Source organism: Fusarium vanettenii (genome assembly GCF_000151355.1).
Source record: "Fusarium vanettenii 77-13-4 chromosome 5 genomic scaffold NECHAsca_5_chr5_3_0, whole genome shotgun sequence".
Taxonomy (NCBI): Eukaryota; Fungi; Ascomycota; class Sordariomycetes; order Hypocreales; family Nectriaceae; genus Fusarium; species Fusarium vanettenii.
Genome location: NW_003315878.1, coordinates 2,025,280 through 2,045,722, shown reverse-complemented (window position 1 = coordinate 2,045,722; position 20,443 = coordinate 2,025,280). Strand labels below are relative to the sequence as shown.

The window sequence follows — 20,443 nt, the reverse complement described above, 5'->3', positions numbered from 1 at the left end:
GATTTAAATAAAAGAAGAGTTATTAATAGATCCCTCCGCACCCATAAGGATATATACGAAGAACCTATCGAAGTTCACTACGGCGAGAATATTCTATAATATATTATTCTTCCTTAACTAATATCTTCTCTAATAATACTTAGGCATAAATATAGGTATATAATATCTATCTATAGCCCCGATAGCGCTATTAAATGCTCTTATCTTCGGGGATAACTCTATAAAAGTCAATAGATTAAGAAGATAACTAATTAGCTATATAACGAAGCGTATATATAGTCGTCGAAGAGGTTTAATAAGTTTATGGAAGATATTTAAGATAATCCCCTAGCTAATATAGAAGCGAAAGGCAGTATTCCTTTGCGGCTCCCTATACGCGAATATCCATAGTATTATTATTAATTTCTACTCGAGAGATAAGCGCCTACTACTATGAGTAGAGGTATTAATCCTTAACTACTGATAGAGGGCTTGAAATAGGGCTTATAGTATGCGGAATAGGTGCTTAAATATATTATTATCCCCGGTAAGTAGCCATGAAGTATATTCCCTTGCGAGATAAGTATTAGTCTGGGGATAGCGGCGGCGGCGGCCTTGCTAATTTAGTCTCTCTTCCTTAATAGCTCTAAAGAAGCATAATAGGATAAGAGCTCTATAGCAGTTAGTAATAATTTTATCTTCTTCTATAATAAAGCGAAGAAAGTCCTTATTATCGAGGAGGCTATTACTATTAATCAGGTTCGTGATTTCCTCGTTCTCCTCGTCTTTAACTAATATTATTAAAGATAATTAGAGTTATATATCACTAGTTATACCCCCTCTCGCCGGGAATAATCTAAGCCCGAGAAATAGCTATAATCTTTATCTTCGTTGCCGATACGAGTAAGCTAAAGCCCCCGGCTAGCATGTGATATGCTAGTGGCGTTATTCTGGGCAAGTATATATTTAAGACGGTCAATTCTTATATCCCCTGCGAAAATAGGTGCCAAATCGAGAAAAGCATATCCCCTTATTTATTTATATGAAAAACAGGGGAACAGGGAACTCCTGTTCTGGGTTTATGATTAGGACCTAAATGGCTAGTAACGGAGCAAGCTTCTTCTCGCCCAACCACTGATTAAGCTCGATAACCGTATTCTCCCACAGACCTTTAACTTGTGCAGCATCTTCGGCGACAGGGTTAGGAGCTTCCAATTTCCCAACCGGAACCAGAAACTTCCCCTTGTACTTTTCAGCATTCTCCCTGACCTCGGTCGCAGCAGCTGCAAACAAAGAGTTTGCGGCACCTTGCTCAGCGCCGACGAATGCCATGCGTGCTATGGCCCCGACGAGGAAGTTGTTTACTGATACCAAACCTTCGGTGAAGACCTCTCCAGGATGGACGGCGATGCATGTTATCGCGAGGCCTTGCTCATCGAACCGGCGCTGAAGATCTTGTGTGAACAGCACCACAGCTGCTTTTGACACGGCATAGCGAATCATGTCAAAGGCGAAGAAGAATCTACCCAAGAACCTCCACTGCCATGGGTAAGAAGTTACCGGATCTCTGAAGCATAAAGTCGAGTCAAAGTTGAACTTGAAGTGACTTGGTAGCAAGCTGATCTGGGCTGTAGAGCTGACATTGACGATCCTGACATCAGCGTCCTTGGAAGTTGAAGCGTTTTTGAGAAGTGGTAAAAGGCGGTTCGTGAATAGGAAAACTCCCATGTGACTGGAAATTATTAGCCATGCGCTCTATCTATGAAGATAGCTCCGCTTACTTGGCAGCCATGTGCGGTTCATATTTGCCGTCTACCAACTCACGGGATGCTGTTGACGCTGCTGCATTGTGAACTGGGGGTCTGTTAGTCATGATGGCAGCTATCAAGGTCAGGGCCCGAGTCATACTTAGAATGTCAACTTTTGTCTCCCTTCTCTTCAACTCATTGGCGGCTGAAGTAATGCTTGCTGGGTCGAACAGATCCAGCGTCAAGCATTGAACATTTTCCGGATCAACATCAGGTTCTTTATTCAATGTCTCCTTTGCTTGTAGGGCCTTCGATTTATTGCGAGTAGTCAAGTACACCTTGGCTCCCTTCCGAGCAAGTTGCTTGACAGTTGCGAATCCGATTCCAGTCCTATCGAAAGAGTGCATCAGTTAAAGCCCTACGCCGTACAACGCTCAAACCTACCCAGCTCCCGTCACGACAGCAACCTTGCCACGCAGATCTGGCAGATCTACTGCAGGGTTCCATTGTTCAGCAGTCATGATGTGCGAGTTCACTATGACGGACGGAATGCAGGGTGAGAATGTCTGCGAGAAGACGAACAACGAACAACCCCTCAGAGATCAACGTCCCGTTTTTCGCTTCTTTAAAGCACATTTAGTATTCACAGCAACTTGTCAGTCTACAATTGCTAACATTGTCACCCTTGGTATAGTCCTGCCCGCTAAACTGCTTGAAACGGCACTGGCGGAGTTGGCGGAGCGCTTGCGGAGATGCAATGACACTACTTGAACCTAAAACGCGTATCCCTTTAACCTCCGACCCAATTCCGCAGCACCTCCCAAAATCTACCAGATCCATCCTCCGCATGACCTCAGTTTGAAGGGGAACATGATCACTCTCTCCGCCGTTATCGCCTCGAATATTCGCCATGGGTCGGCGATCTAAACAAACGTCCTGCTTCGCGTGCGTCGAGACCAAGCGTCGATGTGACAAGAAACTCCCATCATGCTCGCGCTGTCTAGATAGGGACATGGTCTGCACATATCCTCGACCAAGACGTCAAGGCCCGCAGTCTGACCCTGCCCCCATCGAGACTACTCCGGTCGTCGGCTTCGATGATGTATGGGCTCCCATTGACTTCAATGCCGATGAAGGCAGTGCCAGTCACGTCGAGCTTGTGCCGGATTCGGCACTGCTTGACTCGGCGTTGGCTGCAAGTCTGACCTACCCATCTTTCAACTTTTTGCCAACGCCATCCTCGAGTACTATGGTCGATCCCCCCGCCTCTGTCCAACTCACACGAAGATTCGGGGACTTGGATTGGTTCCTCCAACCTCAAGCTTGGACAGTAGCCTTCCATTACCACCCGCCAGATGCAATACCTCCGGCTTCTGTCTTCTCAAACTTCATCCGGGGCCTACAAGACTGGTTATCACGTTTTGTTCGCAACGGCCACAATCCCTTCATCCACCGCCATCTCTATTCCGAGTCAGGTTACCCGCAGTGTATGCAAGATGCATACTCTGCCATTGCCATTTCAACCGCCGCCACTGCCGAGAATGAGAACATCATCGGCGCAATATCGTCTGCTCACATCTCCAATCTACTCAATTCGGAGTCCTCAAGTTCCACATCCTTCAATGCACTCTCGGCCAGAGATCACCTAGCCCGGACGCAAGCCCTTCTTATCCACATCCTTCTTGCACTATTCTCCTCCTCTATTCAACGTCGTGCCCGAGCTGAAAATCTCATGAGTACGCTTCATGCCTGGAACACCCAGCTATGGGAATCTGTAAACCAGGGTACACCTTTCGCTCCTCTATTAGCAAACAGTACCTCGGCATTTGGCGGGCCTCATACTGGAGACGTCGATCCCGTCCCAGCCCTGTACCGATCCTTTGTCCTCTCCGAGTCCATCCGTCGAACATGGCTGCTTTGCAATCTCGCCACAGGTGTCTACAACAGTCTCAGAGGGGAACTCACTGAGGGGTGTGGGGGCGATATTCAGATCACGACTCATGCGAAACTGTGGGAGGCGCCATCTTCGGCGCGTTGGGAGGCCGTTGCGCGCCACACTGACCCGTTGTTCATCTACAGTCTTCATGGCACGTCCCTTCTAGAACGAGGTGTCGGTGCTGCCCAGGTGGACGAGTTTGCACGGCATTTGTTTACAGTCATGTGGGGGATGGAGAAAGTCGAAACTTGGGTGGTGCGAACAGGGGATGAAGTCTCAGTGGTGTATTAAGGTCAGTAATCGCGTCCTTTGCTATCTCTACATCTGTCACATAGCGCCCCGATGCCATTTTAAAAACGAGGGGCATATCAACTAACGGCCCTCACAGAGAAATGTTTATACATTTTCGTCTAGTCCAGCTATGAAGCCTATTCCCAGTTCTATACCCGGACCCAGCCGGTCCATACAAATCCGACCAAAGTTGACACTCTCGTCCCTAGAAAGTGGCGCAAACACGAGCCCTGGCAGCCAGAACCCTAGTTGAAAAAGACCTTGAACATCCTAACAAACTTGCCGACGGGCGATGAGAGTCTAGGGGCGGCGGCGCTGGGGACATCGGTGCTAATGGCGCTAGGGGTGCTCTGGGCGCCGGAGGTGTTGTCGGCAGAGGTGCTGTCGGCAGAGGTGCCCTCAGCAGCAACGCCCTTGGTAGGGGTGCTCACAGCAGTGGTTTCCTCAGCAGTGGTTTCGTCGGCAGTGGTGCCATCAGTAGAGGTCGAAGGAAGCTTAGATGACAGAGGAGTCGAGGGAGGCGTGATGCTGCTGGTGGTGATGGTCGCCGCAGTCTTGCCGTCATCATTGTCAACCACCAACTCAATGCCCGTATTGTAAACACTGTATGCAGTAGGCTCATCACCACCGCAAGCCTCCATCGGATAGGCAGAGCATGGGTAGTTGCACTGAGTGTCTTTAACCAGGGCTGACTTTGGAGGGTACGTGTCGGCGCAGAGGCAGCTGTCAGGGCTGGTAATGGCGACATATTTGTTAATGTCCCGACAGGCATCGTTGCAGAATCCCGAGCTGATGAAAGGAGCCTTGGCCTTTACAGACTGAGCGCCGGCCGGGAGCTTGTTGAAGCAGCCCTGTGAGGTGCTCTGGCCCAGGATAGGAGTCTTCGCGGGTTGTTGTTGCGGGTCGCGGGCGACGGCCAAGGTGGCCCAAGAGAAAAGAACGGCGTGGATGAGTCTAGTCATTGTAATGAACGGGCTTCCTGACTTGAGGTAACGACTGTGGTGAAGAAGGTGAAGATTACTGAGCGATGCCCCGAGATATTTGAGGTTTTGAATCGAGGCGCAGGAACAGGATGATCCCCTGTAATCTAAGCATGCCCCACCTGATTCTGCCTGCCGATTGGTTATCTTCTTGGTCCTTGTCAGCGATCACCATGCGTTGTTGGTTGTCATGACCTTTAATTATCAGCCAGGCAAGGGTAAGTTGTCTTGTCACTGTTGGAATTAAGTTGGAAATAGGGCATTTAACTCAAGGAACTCATCTTATCTAGCTTTTCTACAAGAGCAATTATCACAACCCATTTTTAGTCATCAAAAACATGTGAAAATGTGAGGCTGAGCTGAGAAAACAGTTTCGGTCATTGCTTCTTTGAGCAAGGAGGATCATCTGTAACGTCAATGCATCCAATCAAACCTGGCTCCTTCAGAGACTCAGGCCACTCTTTACGTGTTAGCGTAAATCCTTCGTTTCTAAACCTGCTTCCGATGGGACGACCCCAGGTCTCGTAATCAGACGAAACAAAACACTCAGCGAAATTACGATTATTATCGTGCCAAGTAAATCTTAATAAACAGACGCAAAGGGAGAGTTTATTAAGAAAAGAGAAAAGACTCTCATTGCTTGGTTAACAATCCGTACTTTGCGTAATGCAAAGGGTTAATGTACACAAGAATAATCAGCAATAAATTCAATATGACACCAAGCCCAATGCCAGCACATCCTTCGCATATATATCAGACAGGAAGTGATGTCCAAGAAGGGTTTGTGACACCTGATCCTTCTAGTGACCCACTGTGTCTCTTCTCCATCTTCTCCTGATCCTTCGAGTCCTTCGGCAGATTAGCGCATCTTGGCCAAGCCTCCATCCAGGGGGGAATCTGGATGAACATTTACTGAAGGACAACGATTTGTGCGAGTGAGAATGCTCCCAAGAGGATTACACGTAGTTGCGAGGTTCGTCAACCGACCTAGTAAAGATCATGACATCTAACCCCGCAGATCTCCAGGGCCATGTTTTTTATAGAAGGCCAGGATTCCAAGCCCAAGGTTCCGGGATTATGGGGGCAAGTGAGCAGCTACCCAATCGTACTCCCTTGTTTCGTTTCTCTGGTTTCTACTCCTAGTGTCTAGGGCCATTTCACTTGACGTACAAGGCCGCCACTTCAACTCCAGCAAACATGCCTTGGAGATTACAACTGACCAACACGTACCAGAGCCTACTAGGGTTTCAACGACTCTTTCTTAGGAAAAGGATGCAACCATATGCACCTGAGGGGAGCTGCTTAAGCATGTGGACTGCCTTGTGCCGGGGAAACGTCATACCCGGATCTACAATCACCGGCTAAATGCACAACCCCAGTACATCCAAAGCCAATTACAGTTTCTGACATGTATATTTACTGCTCACTAACACATGATTGACTTGCGCGAGTTGCAATTCTCCCCCCAAAACAGGGACAGCCATGTTATGTACAAGAATCAAAGACCGTTCAGACTGGCACGCAGCGAGTGTACACCCTCAGGCAAGATGGACCTAGAATCCAAGGACCGACGAGAAATTCATATCCCACAATCATCCATCCTCTCTCCATCAGGTTCCCCAACACGTTGAAAGCTGTTCAAGTCCCTTAAGAAACAGTCATGGTGGCAGAACCAGAGCTGTAGTAACCCTCAACAGCAAGAATCTGGTAATCATGAGATCCAAGCTTCAGGCCAACATTGCTCCAGGCGTTAAAGTGAGCACCGGTGTTGACAGAGCCGCTAGAGCGCTTGTTGCGGCGGACAGACCAGTACTGCTGGAAAGTGCGGGTACCCTCAATGGAGGGGGCGTTGGTGCGGGTGCTGGTGTAAATGTCGTAGACGGAGCCGTCGACGGTGACCTCTCCCTTCTTGGTGGCACCAGAAGAGGGGTTGTAGGTTCCAAAGTTCTCGACGATGTAGTACTCGATCAGAGGGTTGCGGGTCCAGCCGTAGACGGCGAGGTAGCTGTTGCCGTTGGGGTTGTAGGTGCCAGAGTACTTGATAGTTCTGGAGCACGCGTCAGTATAGGAGATGCAACTTTGGCCGTGTTCTTACCTAGCAGCACCAGGGTTCCAACCCTTGCCACCAACAAAGTTGCCCTGGTTGCCACTCCAGGAAACGCTGAACTGACCAGCGTTCTGGTTGGTGTAGGTGACAGTGTTGGGGTTGTCAGTCCAGAAGGAGTAGTAGTAGCCGCCGTGGGTGCCGGTGGAGCTCTGAGTACGCTTGGAGAGGGCAGGGTTCTCAGAGGTCTCAGCCGTGGGGACGGCGAGAACGCTGGTGAAGGCAGACACAGCTGCGAGGAGGTAGCTGAAAGAAACCATTTTGACTTGAGGTGATGTGATTTGCGTTGACAGGAGATGTTGGATTGCTATACCAAGAAATGGTCAGCAGGTAGTCTTATATACGTCACGTCGAGATCTTCTCAGGCTGAAGTCGAGAATGTTGTCGGTATAGTTCAAGCTATTAAGCTTCAAGGACGAAAGGAATTTCCTAAAGGAACCTACCGGAACAGAGGAGAATAGGGTCCGTCGGGCCTTGGCTAGATTGATTTTACCGGTGAGGAGACCTGAAGAACAAAAGAGGTCAACAAGAAGCCCGACGATCGCTTTTATTGTAGGTACTCTACCGGAGCTCCCTCATGTAAATTACTCCGGGTGGATCCACCACCTCCTCCGGAGCCAAGACGAGACGAGGCACTCATCTCCGAATCACGAAACCTTGAACTAAAAAGAGGGGCTCGCTTTACCCGGTCCACGTTTGCACTACCGGAGGATCGAGGCCCGGGCCGTCTGTGTGAGACCTTCCCAGGAGGGCAATTCAGTGAGGCCATCTCGGCACGAAAGAAGTCCACATGACAACAAACACCAAGGAAGAGGTCCCGGCTATTCTCGACAACGAGGTACGGTAGCATCGGCATCCCCGCGCAGTCCGGGACTTGAATTTACCCGTCCAAACATTAGCTGGGGAAATTTCCGTTAACAGTAAGGGGTGGGTGGTCCAGGGGTGTCCGGGAAAATTCAGCCTGAAACCGCACGTTTTGTTTCAGGCACATCTTCCGAAAAAGAGGGTGGTTGCATAGTATAGCTGATGTATATTAAGCACTAGCCGCGGCTAAGTCTGGCCGGCATCTGCTCATGTCTTCTCAAATGACATGATTGGTTTGTGGGAGAGTGTTGTATTCTAAACCTGATTTATGGAACTTTTGATTTACTTCGTGCAGAGTTGTACTCAGCTATATAGCCTCCTTGAAAGTCAACTTTTTGACGGATCACCTCATGGCCTGATCTAGTCCTACTCCAAAGCATCCTCTCTACCATTTTACTTTCTCGCACATATTTCATTCGTATAGCCAAAATGCCGTCATTCTTCAAGACCGCTGTCAACCTCCTCCTTCTTGCAGCTAGCGCTGCCTCTCTCCCTGTTGCCAACCCTCTGGACGTCTTTGAGCGTCAGGCGTCTCCTGGCGTTGTCATCCGCCAGTGCAGCAAGCCTGGTGTTCTGGCTCTCGCCTACGATGACGGCCCAGCGCAGTACACCAGCCAGCTTGTAGACATCCTCAACAAAGCTGGTGCCAAAGCCACCTTCTTCTGGACTGGTACGCTCTATGGCTGTGTCTACAACCATAGGGACGCCATCAAGGCCGCCTATAACTCGGGCCATCAGATTGCCAGTCACACTTGGACTCACCCCCAGAACTTTGGCAGTCTGAGCACCAATGACCTCACATCACAGATGCAGCGGTTTGAGCAAGCCATGGTCAATATCATCGGCAAGAAGCCCGCGTACATGCGTCCTCCATACCTTGCCACGAGCGGAAACGTGCTGCCCACTATGAAGTCGCTCGGATACAAGGTCATTACCAACGATGTTGACTCTGGCGACTGGAACGGCCAGACCGCGCAGCAGAGTCAGCAAAAGTTCCAGCAAGCCGGTGCTGGCGGCAACGGACATATTCCTCTGATGCATGAGACGTATGCCAGCACGGTTCAGACGCTTACGCCTTGGTTGATCAACTGGGCGAAGCAGAACAACCTCAAGCTTGTCACTGTCGGTAAGTAAAACTTCAACTGAAACGAATGTTGTATCTCGAGGCTAAAATCTTCACAGCGGAATGTCTCGGCGATGCCAGCGGCGCTTATCAGCCTGGAACCTTTACCGGAAATGGCCAGTCCACTTGCTAGACGCAACAGGTCCATAAGGTTCCGGTGATATTGGCAGCATAGTTGACCGAGTGTTGGAAGTGGGAAATCTGAGTTGGTCATGTTGGATGCTAGATTGCTTGAGGGAATCCAACCGTACATATATGATGAGATTTTTACTAGGTTACGAGGTTGAACGATGCCATGCCACGCTTTGTTTAATGAACCTACATGCGTGATCGTCGCTGTCTAAGCAGCCTAAAGATTTGGCCCAACAGCTCCAAGGCGAAAGGAGTCGAATACCAGAAGTAAGCACTCTTAGAGACGCCACGGAGGAAAAGTGGCTTGTCTGTTGGTGTTACTTCGGTGCGAACCTCGTTGCAGCAGCCTGTAGAACCGCGTGACAGCGAACAGTGATCATGGCAGTTCCCCCAAACACAGTCAGCGGGAAGCGTGTTAATCCCTGGCAAAAGTGGCTGACTGTATTATTTACGTGCCTGTTGAGCACGGGAGGAATCTGCATTTATCCGCATGGGAAGCAGAGGTACAGTTGGTTTCAACACCTGACCACAGCCGAGGAAAACCACACACATTAGGTCAACCAACAAAGCTTGTGCTACATGCTTCAACCAGGCTACACAATCCCATTATTTTGCTGTTGTGATACCTGGTGATCGTCAATGGGTCGACTCAAAGACCAGTGACAACCCGACGTTCAGAGCATCAGCCTACAATCAGTCAGGTGATGCTCGTAAGCTTTCCTACAACAAGAAGACTTCATCACCAGCATCATGACTTGCCCGTGATTGTCCCCTCAGCTTCCTATGGTTGACGTATCGTGGTGATTCATAACACCAATCACTTAGAGCCGTCGTCAAGCGCAGGAGAGCGAGAGTCATCCAACCGATCTGGCAATGAATCAACGTCCCAGAAGAAACATATAAACCCCACGATGTCTTGGCATATGAACTTCTGCAAATCAAGCAAATATATTAACTCTCAACACAACTACTCTCTCGGTCTATATACGATCACGACTGGCAACCTCCAACGCCATAGCCGGGATCGAAAGCTGCAACAACCATCCCGCGAAACTATAATACACCATGAGCTGGCGATGTACCAACAATGGCTGCGCAACAAAGGCGCCGAATCCCATAGGGTCGTCAGTATGCCTCCACTGCGGGTGCCGATGGGGCGTCAATCCATATAAGACGACAAATCCCCCCGCCCCAGCGCCTGGCAACAAGGACAAGAAGAAGGAGACCGAAAAGGGCAAGGATAAGGATAAGGAGAAAGATCCAAAGAAGTAGAGAGCATTCGTGGTTTGGTTCGTGGACAGTTCAGCGGTGCGAGGCGGCGCGCATGTCTCAAGCGCCAGTACGGGGACTCAATACTGCTGAGCTTGGGGTTCAGGCGTCTAAACGGGGCTAGATTATCGGTCAGTATATGCAAGAGAAATAGCTGGCAGCATGAGCATCTCATTCATTAATCACGAGATGACGAGCAGCTGGGACTCTGGCAGTGACTGTAGACGGTATGCATTCCCTTAGCCTCAGATGACCTTTTTCAGAGTGAAGTCTATGTATAGGCTAACGATTGTCACATATCTTAATTTCAATGCTATTGTTGTGCGCGTTCGAGAACGTGTTCCTTTGTGTGTGTGGCGATGCGGTCACGCCTGATGCTCTCGTTTTCTTCAAAAAGTGGGATAGTTTCTTAATTGTCAAGTTTCCTGATATTGCATTTCATAACATTTGATGCGATTACGTGTTGATAAGTGTGCCTTTTACTATTGTGGCTGATGGCCTCCTCTGGAGACGTCATTGGTGACCACGTCGAAGTGAGCTGGTCAGCAACAACCCTTCGCCTACCAAACCTTTGCTCCGCAACATCTACAATTCCCTTTACACGGTTCGGGCGCCTTGTCGTGCTTTTTGAGCATCGTTCGTAAGCTCCCGCTCCCCATCCTTATTGCGTGTTAGCACCCCCTTAAGATTCAGAGGCTAACAGCTTCCACCCCACTCTATTCAAAGCAAATGAAGCTGGGATGTGAGGACACAATGCTCTCGTTAAAGACTGACTGAAGATTAGACCGTAAGGGCTTCGTTCAGTTGTTGGCTCTGAGTGAAAAGCAAGCCGCCTATCGCAGAATTGGTGACAAGACTGAACGCATGGAATTAAGTCAATGTAACTTACCCTACATAGAGGGTTAATGGCAACAAGCTAAACCTCGTCTAAGGAAGGTACCAATTGAGGAGAAGTCAAGGTGTGGTAGTAAATCGCGCAAAACGTTAATGGACGGGGGCAAAAAGGTCAAAAATGAAATTTGGGTTGAGGGACAAGGGATTTGAACCCTTAACCTTCAGGAGATTCCGGTTTTCTGGAATCTGACGCGCTACCGTTGCGCCAGCCCCCCTGGTTTGTTGAAGAAAGTCGTGAGAAATATTGATCAAGAACGTGGTGTTGCAGAACTCTTCGTCCGACCTACACGATCTCTACACTCTGGAACACCAGTTTCTGAGCAACTTCACCATACATAGCTCCTTCCACGTAAGTTTCGCCGACCATGATCCATCCCCCAGACCCTTGACGTAACACAAAGGGTACATGAGCCCCAGCCACCAGGCCTACCACGTCGCCAACTTCCATCCTCGCTGGCCCGAGACCCAAGAATCCCTTCTCCGTGATGAACAAGACCCTATCTATTCCAACATCATTCATGGCTGCAGGAAATATGTCTCCCTCTTCTGGGTCCGGCTTCTTCTTCAAGTGCAGGTCATGCTTGACACTTGACGCCGATCCTGAGATGCGAGCCAGGTAGTTTGCAAAGTGAGCTTCGCAACCTTCTGGAGCAGGATGGGAGGTGAGCCAAATATTCATCAGCAGAGTTCGACATAGTGCGCTTGGCACAGCGGTGGAAGGTTGGTGTTGATACGGGATATCCGCCAGACGACTCTTCTTTGGATACCACGAACGAAAGGCTTGATAGAAGCCCGGCTCATCCTCTTCAGTCTTGGGCAGTGCAACCGCAGCTTTGACGGGGTCCAGAAGGTGTGCTTCCACAGAGAGGCTTTTCCCATTAGCGGACAAAGAGAAGCCCCTCTGAACATTTGACGCGGCGTGAAATACCCTCCAACTGGGATCATGAAGAGCCTTGCCTCGAGCCTTCTGAGCTCTCATTTCCCTGAGGAAAATAGGTTCCATAGCAACAGCGCTCGCCATCTTGGGAACCCAGCTTGGATAGCCCACACCTTTGCCACTCCAGTCCGGTTGCAACGCTTCATCAAAGACGTCTTCTTTGGGAGGTGCAAACTTCGGGTCTTGCTGAGGGAGTCGCTTCTTGGCCTTGTACTGGTCCAAGAGACGGTTGCCGATTGGCTTCTTGGATTTAAACTTGTATGATTCCTTGGGGAGGGGATGGTTGACAAGTGAGAGAACAAGTAGCCCAGCATCGCCTCGCAAGAGACGTTGAGCAAGATCGATGTAAAAGTCTCCCATGTTCCGGTTATCATAGTCAGGTTTGAGAGGAGGTTGTCCAATCGATCCCGGATCAGTAATCCCCAGAAAAGCCCAGGCTTTATCCCGCGGGTCACCCGCCATTCTCGTTGCTCCAAGCATAGCTACATCAAGAAAGCTCAGTCTCGTCCCGTGCTGTTTAAGGTCAAAGATGGAAGGTTGGAAAGTAACCCAAGAAGGGATGAGCTTGGAAGAGCAATTGATTGCAACGAAGTAAGTCCAGTCCATTGCCTTCTTGAAATCGTCAGTCGGTACTTGAGCTCCGTTGTAGAAGAAGGCATATTCCTTTGAGAGGATAAACTCCTGCACCGTCCAAACCCGGCTCCACCAACTCTCAGTGACAATTGTGAGAAGGCCGATCCAAGATATAAGTTCGGAGCCAGTTGAAGTCGCATCAAAGAAGGCCTTGGCTGTGTTGTATTTCTTTCCATGGAACTGGATGTTCGCGTTGTCTGGGTTGGCGGGGAACGAAGGCCACACTTTAAGAATCCTCAAAGCAGTGTCCCGTGTTGTGTGTTTCCGACCAAGCCAAATGAAGACCTTTTCCGCAGCACTGTATATCTCGCCCATGCGAGCGACTTGTAAAGCCTTTTCGTTGCTATCAGTCTGGTTGATGCACATGGCATCTATCCAGATAGGTCTCCCATCGAGATACTGGTAGAGGCCAAGCAAAGCGGCGTGCAAGTTAGCCCCAATAGAGAAACGACGATCGTTGAGGATGATATCGGCGCTGTCTGAGTGACTAAACATGGGCACTTCGAGTTCAGTCTCGCGAAAGTCGCGGCCTCGATTCATCATTGGACCGAAGTCAGCCCAGACATATGAGAGGCAGACATAGGGTGGGATCTCAGAGGACGAGTAAGTCTGGAGGGTGCATCGTAGCGTCGAATTTTGGACGTCAACATAAACGAGACGGATCCCTTTCAAATCTTGAAGGGGAGAGTGAACAAACTCTTCTTCAGGCAAGGTCTGTTTGAAGGTCAGTATCGCCATCGTCATGCACGTTTCTTGCGGGAATGATGGGAGGCATTACTCACTGGTTTCGGTGAAGAACCCTGCAAGGAAGATAAAAACCCACTCAACTTCTCCTTTTGCGACTGTCCCAAAGCCTTATACCCAGCCTTGACACCCTCAGCAGTCGAGTAATCCCATAGAAACTTTGCTAGCGGGAGTAGACCTTGCGTGTTGTCTTGAGGGTTGAACTTGGGGTCACGCTTAATACGGGCTTCCCACGGAATCTCCATCACAAGGTGCTTTACAGGTACAGTAGATGTGAGTGCCGAGATTTGAGTTGATATATCTAGGACTCATCGAGTCTGAATCCTCTGACGTAATGCTTGCCAGGGTGGCGTGTCAATCTGTGAAACGTTGGGGGCGCAAGGATGAGCGCTAAGGGGCTCATCGTTGGCAGTGCATGAGTGAGAACTACCCCATTGAAGCCATCATTATTTGGTATCACAAACCACGGAGAAAAACTACAATGTAACGCTTGACATTTGCTTGTAGTCCACTCAAGGTTGCCAAAGAACAAACGTTGCGCGTCCATACAGGGCTGTCCGGACAAAGACCCAGTTCTAGCAGTGCCCCGTCCAATCATATCGCCCACGTGCATACCAAATACAGCGGGTAATTTCGACGTCGCCAAAACGGTAAAGGAGGTCCAGCTCGAACATCAAGGTCCCATCTCCCGTCAAGAAATGGCGCTCTTCTTCCCCAGATTTCAGCTCCGTCGTGTTGCTCTCACGGCCGTCGTACTAGTCGGAGCCTTTTACTGCATGAGCCAGTACATCAACATGTCGTCCCTACCCAAAAGCGGCCTCCTGGCTGTCCTGACGGCTTCCTCGGGGGTCGTCACTCAGGCGGTCGATCCCAAGTGGTACCCTCCGAGCAGTAACCAAATAAATAACCTCACCGGTGTGCTTCACGGTGAGGGGATTTACGGCTTCATATACAACACTTCACATACGCCTGATGACAAGTATGGCGTTTACAACTGGTGCAACATGCCTCATGCTCGCAAGAAGGAGTATGTGAAGCCTTCTGATGATCATGAATTAATATACGTCGAGGTGGTAAGTCAAAATTGGAGTTTCCTCAAACGAGTTGCTTGATTCTCAACCGTTGTCTCTAGATTCAAAGACACCACAAACGCACACCATATGCAGCCAACGCTTTCCCTGTCGAATCATACCGATGGGACTGCAACAACCAAGGTCTATACTACTTTGGCAAACCCTTCGATGAGGGACATAACCCCCCTGCTCAAGGATACTGGTCAGGCTTCACCTCCGACATCAACCCCTTCACCCCATACGGGTTTGTTGGATCATGCCAGTTCCCTCAGATCAGCGCTGGAGGTCTAGACGACTCCTGGGTCCACGGCAAGGACCTGTATGAAGTTTACCATGATCTACTTCACTTTATTCCAGGCCGTGATGAGGACTGGCGCAGCAAGGTCAAGTTCAGAGTCACCAACAACCAAATCACAAGCCAAGTCGCTGGCATGTTCCTCAACGGCATGTGGCAAACAACAGACTCTGTCCCCCTACTTATCCAGCAAGCAGACATCGACAGTCTAGAACCCCGATACAGCTGTGCCGTTGGAAAGAAGTTGACCAATGCCATCATGTCACCATCCAACCGTGAGTGGCAGAAGCACTTGACCGAGGGACAGAGTCTTTTCGATACGTTGGACGATATTTCAGGTGTTCCCAAAGACGATCAGAGCTTCCACGTCAGTTTCGACCATTACTACGATAACTTGTCTGCCCGACAATGTCACGACAAGCCTCTGCCATGCAAGCTCGTTGACGGCAAGAACTCTTCAACCTGCGTTGATCAAGAGCTCGCAGAAGCCGTCTTCCGCATGGGACAGTGGGAATATTCACAAATGTACCGCGACGCGCCTGCATCCCTCGCCGCCTCCTTTACGTCGTACGGCGTCTGGATTGCCGAGCTGGCAAGTCATCTCCGTGGGGTCATGGCCGGTAACAGAGAAACCCTCTACTTGCACAACTTTGCCCACGACGGGCCTATGAGCCGAGTCCTCAGCATCCTCCAGATCGATGTTATGGTCTGGCCCGGTATGGGCAGCGAGATTGTGTTTGAGCTGTACAAGAAGGGTTCTTCAAAGTCAAGAGATGAGAGCAACTCAAGTGGCGAGCCTGGATATTATGTGCGAGTTCTGTTTGGTGGCAAGCCGTTGAAGTCATCGAACCCTAACTTGGGCCTGATGGAGATGGTGCCTGTTGAAACTCTCCTCGCATACTTTGATGGTCTGACTGGCAAGGATGGCAATGAAGTGAAGGGCAAGTGTGATGGTTCCATCCCAACTTGAGAATGAAGAAAAGGAAATCGACCAGGATCTAATTATGGAATCAATCAACACTATGGGACATAATACTGCAATAATAAGCAAATAATAAGAACCCAATGCCACTCCCGTTTTATCCGTGGCAATTCTCATCGCTGTCCAGTTGGTCTGAATCCTTTCAGCCCAAAGCTTGATTGCAGAATAGCTCCTCGTCCAGAAGTAACGCCTTGATTAACAACACAGGAACCAGCCAGTACAGTTGTGCAGGCAAATTCATTTAGATTCGAGCAGGGACATGGTCAGCTGTGGTTCTAGAGGAGGGCGGAGCGGTCGATAGAGCAACGGCTAAGATCCTCCTCCGAGCGGCGTACAACTCCGTCTCGGTGACCTCAGCCATGATGCTCCCTCAAAACCGGACTCATGTACAAAGACACTCATTGGAGGATTAAAGTCCTTTCTTGGCGGTGGAAGCCCACGATTCGAATACAGCCGAGCAATATCCTGTCAGCATTCCATCAGATGAGGCCAGACGCAGGCTTGAGCCGAGTCAAGCTGAAGCGCCGTTCTTGGACACAAATCCGGTGGACGGGTCTGTGGGTGCAGGCATCGTCACCACTTGGGACCAAGTATCCAAGCCATAGAGTCAAAAACTAAGACAAGACAACTCTAAGCAGCCCGAGGTTGGGCCATGCATCATGATCTGACTCCCGACAGGAGACGCTGATTGCCTATCTTCGAGGCCCAACCTCGCCTTGCTTATTTCAATGACGAATCCTAACGCCAGAAATAGTTCCAAGACAATGTTTCCCTTCTTCATTCGTTCTATTGATCCCGCCATGTTACGAAATGTCTCTCCCAGAAGCCACCAGCCTCGGCATTCACTGATTCAACATCAGTCCAGGATGAGTCCCAAGACCAGGTTATGAGAGTATGTCTAGCTCAGAAAATCACGATAATTTAGAATGTCTCTGCCGGTATTTGGCTGGCTGGTTATTCAGCCCAGATAATGTTTGTCTGGTCATCAGGCCAGCCAGCCAACTCCATGTCTTAGTTTCACATGTCCTTCACCACTCACATCTCCCCCCGTCTGCCAAACTAATCTCCGCATTATTTTGGACGTTTCAAACTCATCTCTGTCTTATCCTCCAACAAGCCTTACTCAGGGAAAGAGAAACTGTCTATGCCGTTTGAAGCAGCTCCTCAACACAATATGGGCCGACTTTGAGTCTAAATTGGAATGTTGCAAGCCATCTCCTTGGCTGTCTCTTCTATAGGACTATTCGGGCGGGAAGGTCGGTAGTCGTCATTGTTGTCTTCACCAGAGAGGCCGGATTTGTGCCCAAAGTAACAGAGGCTGGAGGATCTACTCTCGATACGAACTTGGTTGCCCGGACTCTCTCTGGTGTGAATCAGAATTGTTTCACCAGAAATAAAGCAGATGGGAGTTCTCGTATTCTCTTTACAGACTCTCCGGAAGCCTGAAGGAGGTTTTGTATTTAAAGGGCAGCCCAGGAGACAGCAAACTGCACTCCAAGCTTCATCTTCACTGCCTCTCAGTTTCAGCTGTTTAACTTTCTTCCATTACAAGCTGGCCTTACTCGTTTCTGTTCTCGACACACTACCATGGCTCTTGATCCTGTCCAGCACATCAAGAAAAAGACACAAAACGACATTGTCGCTCACGCTGGTGCTTGGGCCCAAGACCAAGTCGCTCCTCATCCTCCGAGCCCGGTACGCACCCTTTTTATCAGGATACTACTCAAAATTCTAACATTTCAATCCCCTTTCAGCCCTCTCAGAAGAACTCGCCCCTGGCAAAGAAGGGCAGTGCCATGGTCGACTCACCCAAAGGCTCTTAGTGGCCTTGATTTCATGGCTTTTGTGTCCGGGCTACAAGATGAGACAGGCCACGCCTTACCATACATTTTTAAGGGGTTTTCGAAAAGGGGGGCAAGAATGTTTACTTTCTTATTCGTCTAGGGGCGGAATCCTATTGAAAGCTCCTTGTGGTTGAACTACGACACACTACCAAGGCGTAGAGGTGAAGTAACCTGAAGAAGGATGGCCTGGCGCCAGAGTCTCAAGGATAGGGAGATATTATTTATTTGCTTTAGGGTCAGCATTACTATTTGAAGGAACATTGGTATCTTAGGAGTAAAGTATTGTTTATTTCTCCTCTCTGATCAGCTTGGTATATTATCTGCTGCCCTGTGACACAAGTATTAAAGTGTCATTTCTTTCCCTTCAGAAAGGCTTTCTTAGTTAAGCGCATAACTTCTTGACTCACTCACTTTGAAACAGTCATCTTTAAATGAGAAGCCATGTTCACTTCTACTACGTGCTCAAACAACAACGCTGTGATGTTTGGTCGTCCTCAACCCAAGTTCGTAGGCGGAATCTCGACTTTGTATAACAATACATAGCACAATTACGTCCAATTTATCAATGTACTTATACTATATCTCATATATAATCCCCTGTCCGATCTCGCGGGCCTAGGATACGTGCAAAACCTGATGGTTGGTATCCATACCCTACACCAACGACTGTTCCGCGATCTTTTGCTATTCCTGAAATCCCCCACAACATGGCTTTGATATCTATTCCAAAAGTGCATTCAGTCACTTACATACCGTGAACGCTCTAGGGTACCAGCAGGTGTAATCTAACTTGCTGGGCAGCCATGGCGGATAGTCCATTTAGAAAACAAGGCAACCAAGACAAACTACCAACAATCACCAAATTGCTTCTGCGAAATACATGCGAGGGCAGCCACTCACTACTTACTCATACACTCCACTTTCAAGACAAGAAAGAGTGCCATGTCGTCATTGTCCCAACCAACGCACGCCTCATCCCAGTGTGCCCCAAATCACCACGAGGATACCTTCCACCTCTCCGATCGCCCTGATTCTTCCACAGTCTAGGCATCAAGGTGCCATCAAGTGCCAGAGACGAGAACCGTCAAATCAGAACGCCAACTGGCGCGCTACATGGGTGACAGGTGGTGACGAGTTCAGCATGCGGTTTACCTACCTGGCCAATGATGGAAACGAAACTAGTCTGGGGAAATTGGGACTGCGGGATATTAGCCGGTGATTACAAAGATGCGAACTTATCAGTGTCTACGAGGGGGAGGTCTGGATGGCCATATTTTGTCCAATATCGCCTGGGTAAAAGTGACTCGGCTGACTGGCGGCGACATGGGCCTCCCGATGGCAGCACTGTACTGGTACCTTTCTTGAGGGGATGCAGCAGAGTGGATCAGATGCACTCCAAATCCCGACATTTGTGTTTTCGAGTCGGGGCGAGTTGTAACGAAGCTCGTTTTGCTAAACACGGGTGTAGAAACCTCCGGCAGACTCAGACAACTCGGGCCCGCCGCTCCAGCATCACTTGAACAAGTCGATTTCAAGGGACCAAGTCGTCAATCTCAAAGAGCGAGCGACCGAAGAGACGGAGGCTATGAGGAATGGGTGGACCCTCGGTCGGTCCATCCATCCGGGTCCGCCCATTGATACCCCTGCCACCCTGAATGGTAGCTGAGGATCGTGTCAGCAGCACGAGCAGCTGCAGCGGGAGAAAAGAACTTGGCCATGGCTGTGCATTTTGGAAGTCATCCATGATCTTGACCTCAAGATATGACTATGAGAACACCGTCGATGTGATGGGGACTGTGTGTCGATAAGCTGACGGATAGGTCGCGATGTGGGTAATGAGAGGCTACGCTAGCTTGAATGCTGTAACTACAGCATAAACATCTTCTCGCAGAGCCAATCTTCGTAAATATCTCGTCGCCAAGTTACAAGTTATCGTGGCTGGCTGAGGCACTGAGTGTGTACAAAAATCGATGTAGATGTAGTAGCCGGTCACCGGGAAAAAAGTCGGGGTGCTTCCGTACAGTACTCTACACGGAGGTTGATACTTGGCAACGCGCCGCCCAGACGTGATGCTCAAAGTCGACATCGAACGTGGACGATTTCGGATGAGCTGCGCTTTGCATCCAGAACACAGATGAAAAAAGTGTAATTGTATTTGCCAGGCTCGGCTTGTTGCTCACGTTGTCAGGGATCGTTGAGAATCGACCCATGCGGGCAGCTGCTGTAGCTGGAGGGTGGAGGTTACCTGCGTATGGTCTTCAGGTATTCATGAGAGGGCCAGATAACGGCCCGAACACAATCCTCCGTGGTTGATAAGATTGAGAGAGAAAGCCCGGACACTGTTGCCAATTCTAGCTCCCGGCATGGTATGAGGTAGTTGGCGTTCTGCATGTGAGTTGGCCGCTCCGGAACGTCTGAACGGAGTGCCGATAAAGTGATGCTATGCGCTGTCCATTTTGCAGCTGCAAGCTCGATGTCGCAGGGACCGCGGTCCGCCTTGCGAGCGAGAGCCCGGGCAAGATGACAAGCGCAGAATGGCCATGTAGCAGGCAGGTGACATGATTGATTGTGGTAGCTGGACCCTTGCTGCGAAGTTCGAGGCGTGGTATCCCAGG

The 20,443-nt window shown here is 49.6% G+C and overlaps 7 protein-coding genes across 7 annotated transcripts; 3 read left to right on the top strand and 4 right to left on the bottom strand.

Moving 5' to 3' along the window:
* Positions 1-1,017: 1,017 nt before the first annotated feature.
* NECHADRAFT_93865 (uncharacterized protein) lies at positions 1,018-2,248 on the bottom strand (the record flags this gene model as incomplete). The annotated part of the gene is made up of 6 exons (XM_003050931.1): positions 1,018-1,052; positions 1,149-1,711; positions 1,761-1,860; positions 1,923-1,947; positions 1,982-2,117; positions 2,172-2,248. 6 exons carry the CDS (start codon positions 2,246-2,248, stop codon positions 1,018-1,020), a joined length of 936 nt encoding a protein of 311 aa, XP_003050977.1.
* A 389-nt stretch (positions 2,249-2,637) lies between these two features.
* On the top strand, positions 2,638-3,954 carry NECHADRAFT_80777 (uncharacterized protein; the record flags this gene model as incomplete). The annotated part of the gene is made up of 1 exon (XM_003051330.1): positions 2,638-3,954. The coding sequence occupies one exon, from the start codon at positions 2,638-2,640 to the stop codon at positions 3,952-3,954; it is 1,317 nt and encodes a 438-aa protein (XP_003051376.1).
* Positions 3,955-4,199: 245 nt separating this feature from the next.
* On the bottom strand, positions 4,200-4,916 carry NECHADRAFT_93864 (uncharacterized protein; the record flags this gene model as incomplete). Its single annotated transcript, XM_003050930.1, has 1 exon — positions 4,200-4,916. The coding sequence occupies one exon, from the start codon at positions 4,914-4,916 to the stop codon at positions 4,200-4,202; it is 717 nt and encodes a 238-aa protein (XP_003050976.1).
* Positions 4,917-6,581: 1,665 nt separating this feature from the next.
* NECHADRAFT_106153 (uncharacterized protein) lies at positions 6,582-7,298 on the bottom strand (the record flags this gene model as incomplete). Its single annotated transcript, XM_003050929.1, has 2 exons — positions 6,582-6,981; positions 7,030-7,298. The coding sequence occupies 2 exons, from the start codon at positions 7,296-7,298 to the stop codon at positions 6,582-6,584; spliced, it is 669 nt and encodes a 222-aa protein (XP_003050975.1).
* Positions 7,299-8,331: 1,033 nt separating this feature from the next.
* On the top strand, positions 8,332-9,158 carry NECHADRAFT_122597 (carbohydrate esterase family 4; the record flags this gene model as incomplete). Its single annotated transcript, XM_003051329.1, has 2 exons — positions 8,332-9,028; positions 9,085-9,158. The coding sequence occupies 2 exons, from the start codon at positions 8,332-8,334 to the stop codon at positions 9,156-9,158; spliced, it is 771 nt and encodes a 256-aa protein (XP_003051375.1).
* Positions 9,159-11,603: 2,445 nt separating this feature from the next.
* NECHADRAFT_100683 (uncharacterized protein) lies at positions 11,604-13,879 on the bottom strand (the record flags this gene model as incomplete). The annotated part of the gene is made up of 2 exons (XM_003050928.1): positions 11,604-13,604; positions 13,673-13,879. 2 exons carry the CDS (start codon positions 13,877-13,879, stop codon positions 11,604-11,606), a joined length of 2,208 nt encoding a protein of 735 aa, XP_003050974.1.
* Positions 13,880-14,428: 549 nt separating this feature from the next.
* Positions 14,429-15,972, top strand: NECHADRAFT_41379 (uncharacterized protein; the record flags this gene model as incomplete). The annotated part of the gene is made up of 2 exons (XM_003051328.1): positions 14,429-14,707; positions 14,767-15,972. 2 exons carry the CDS (start codon positions 14,429-14,431, stop codon positions 15,970-15,972), a joined length of 1,485 nt encoding a protein of 494 aa, XP_003051374.1.
* Between the last annotated feature and the right edge of the window lie 4,471 nt (positions 15,973-20,443).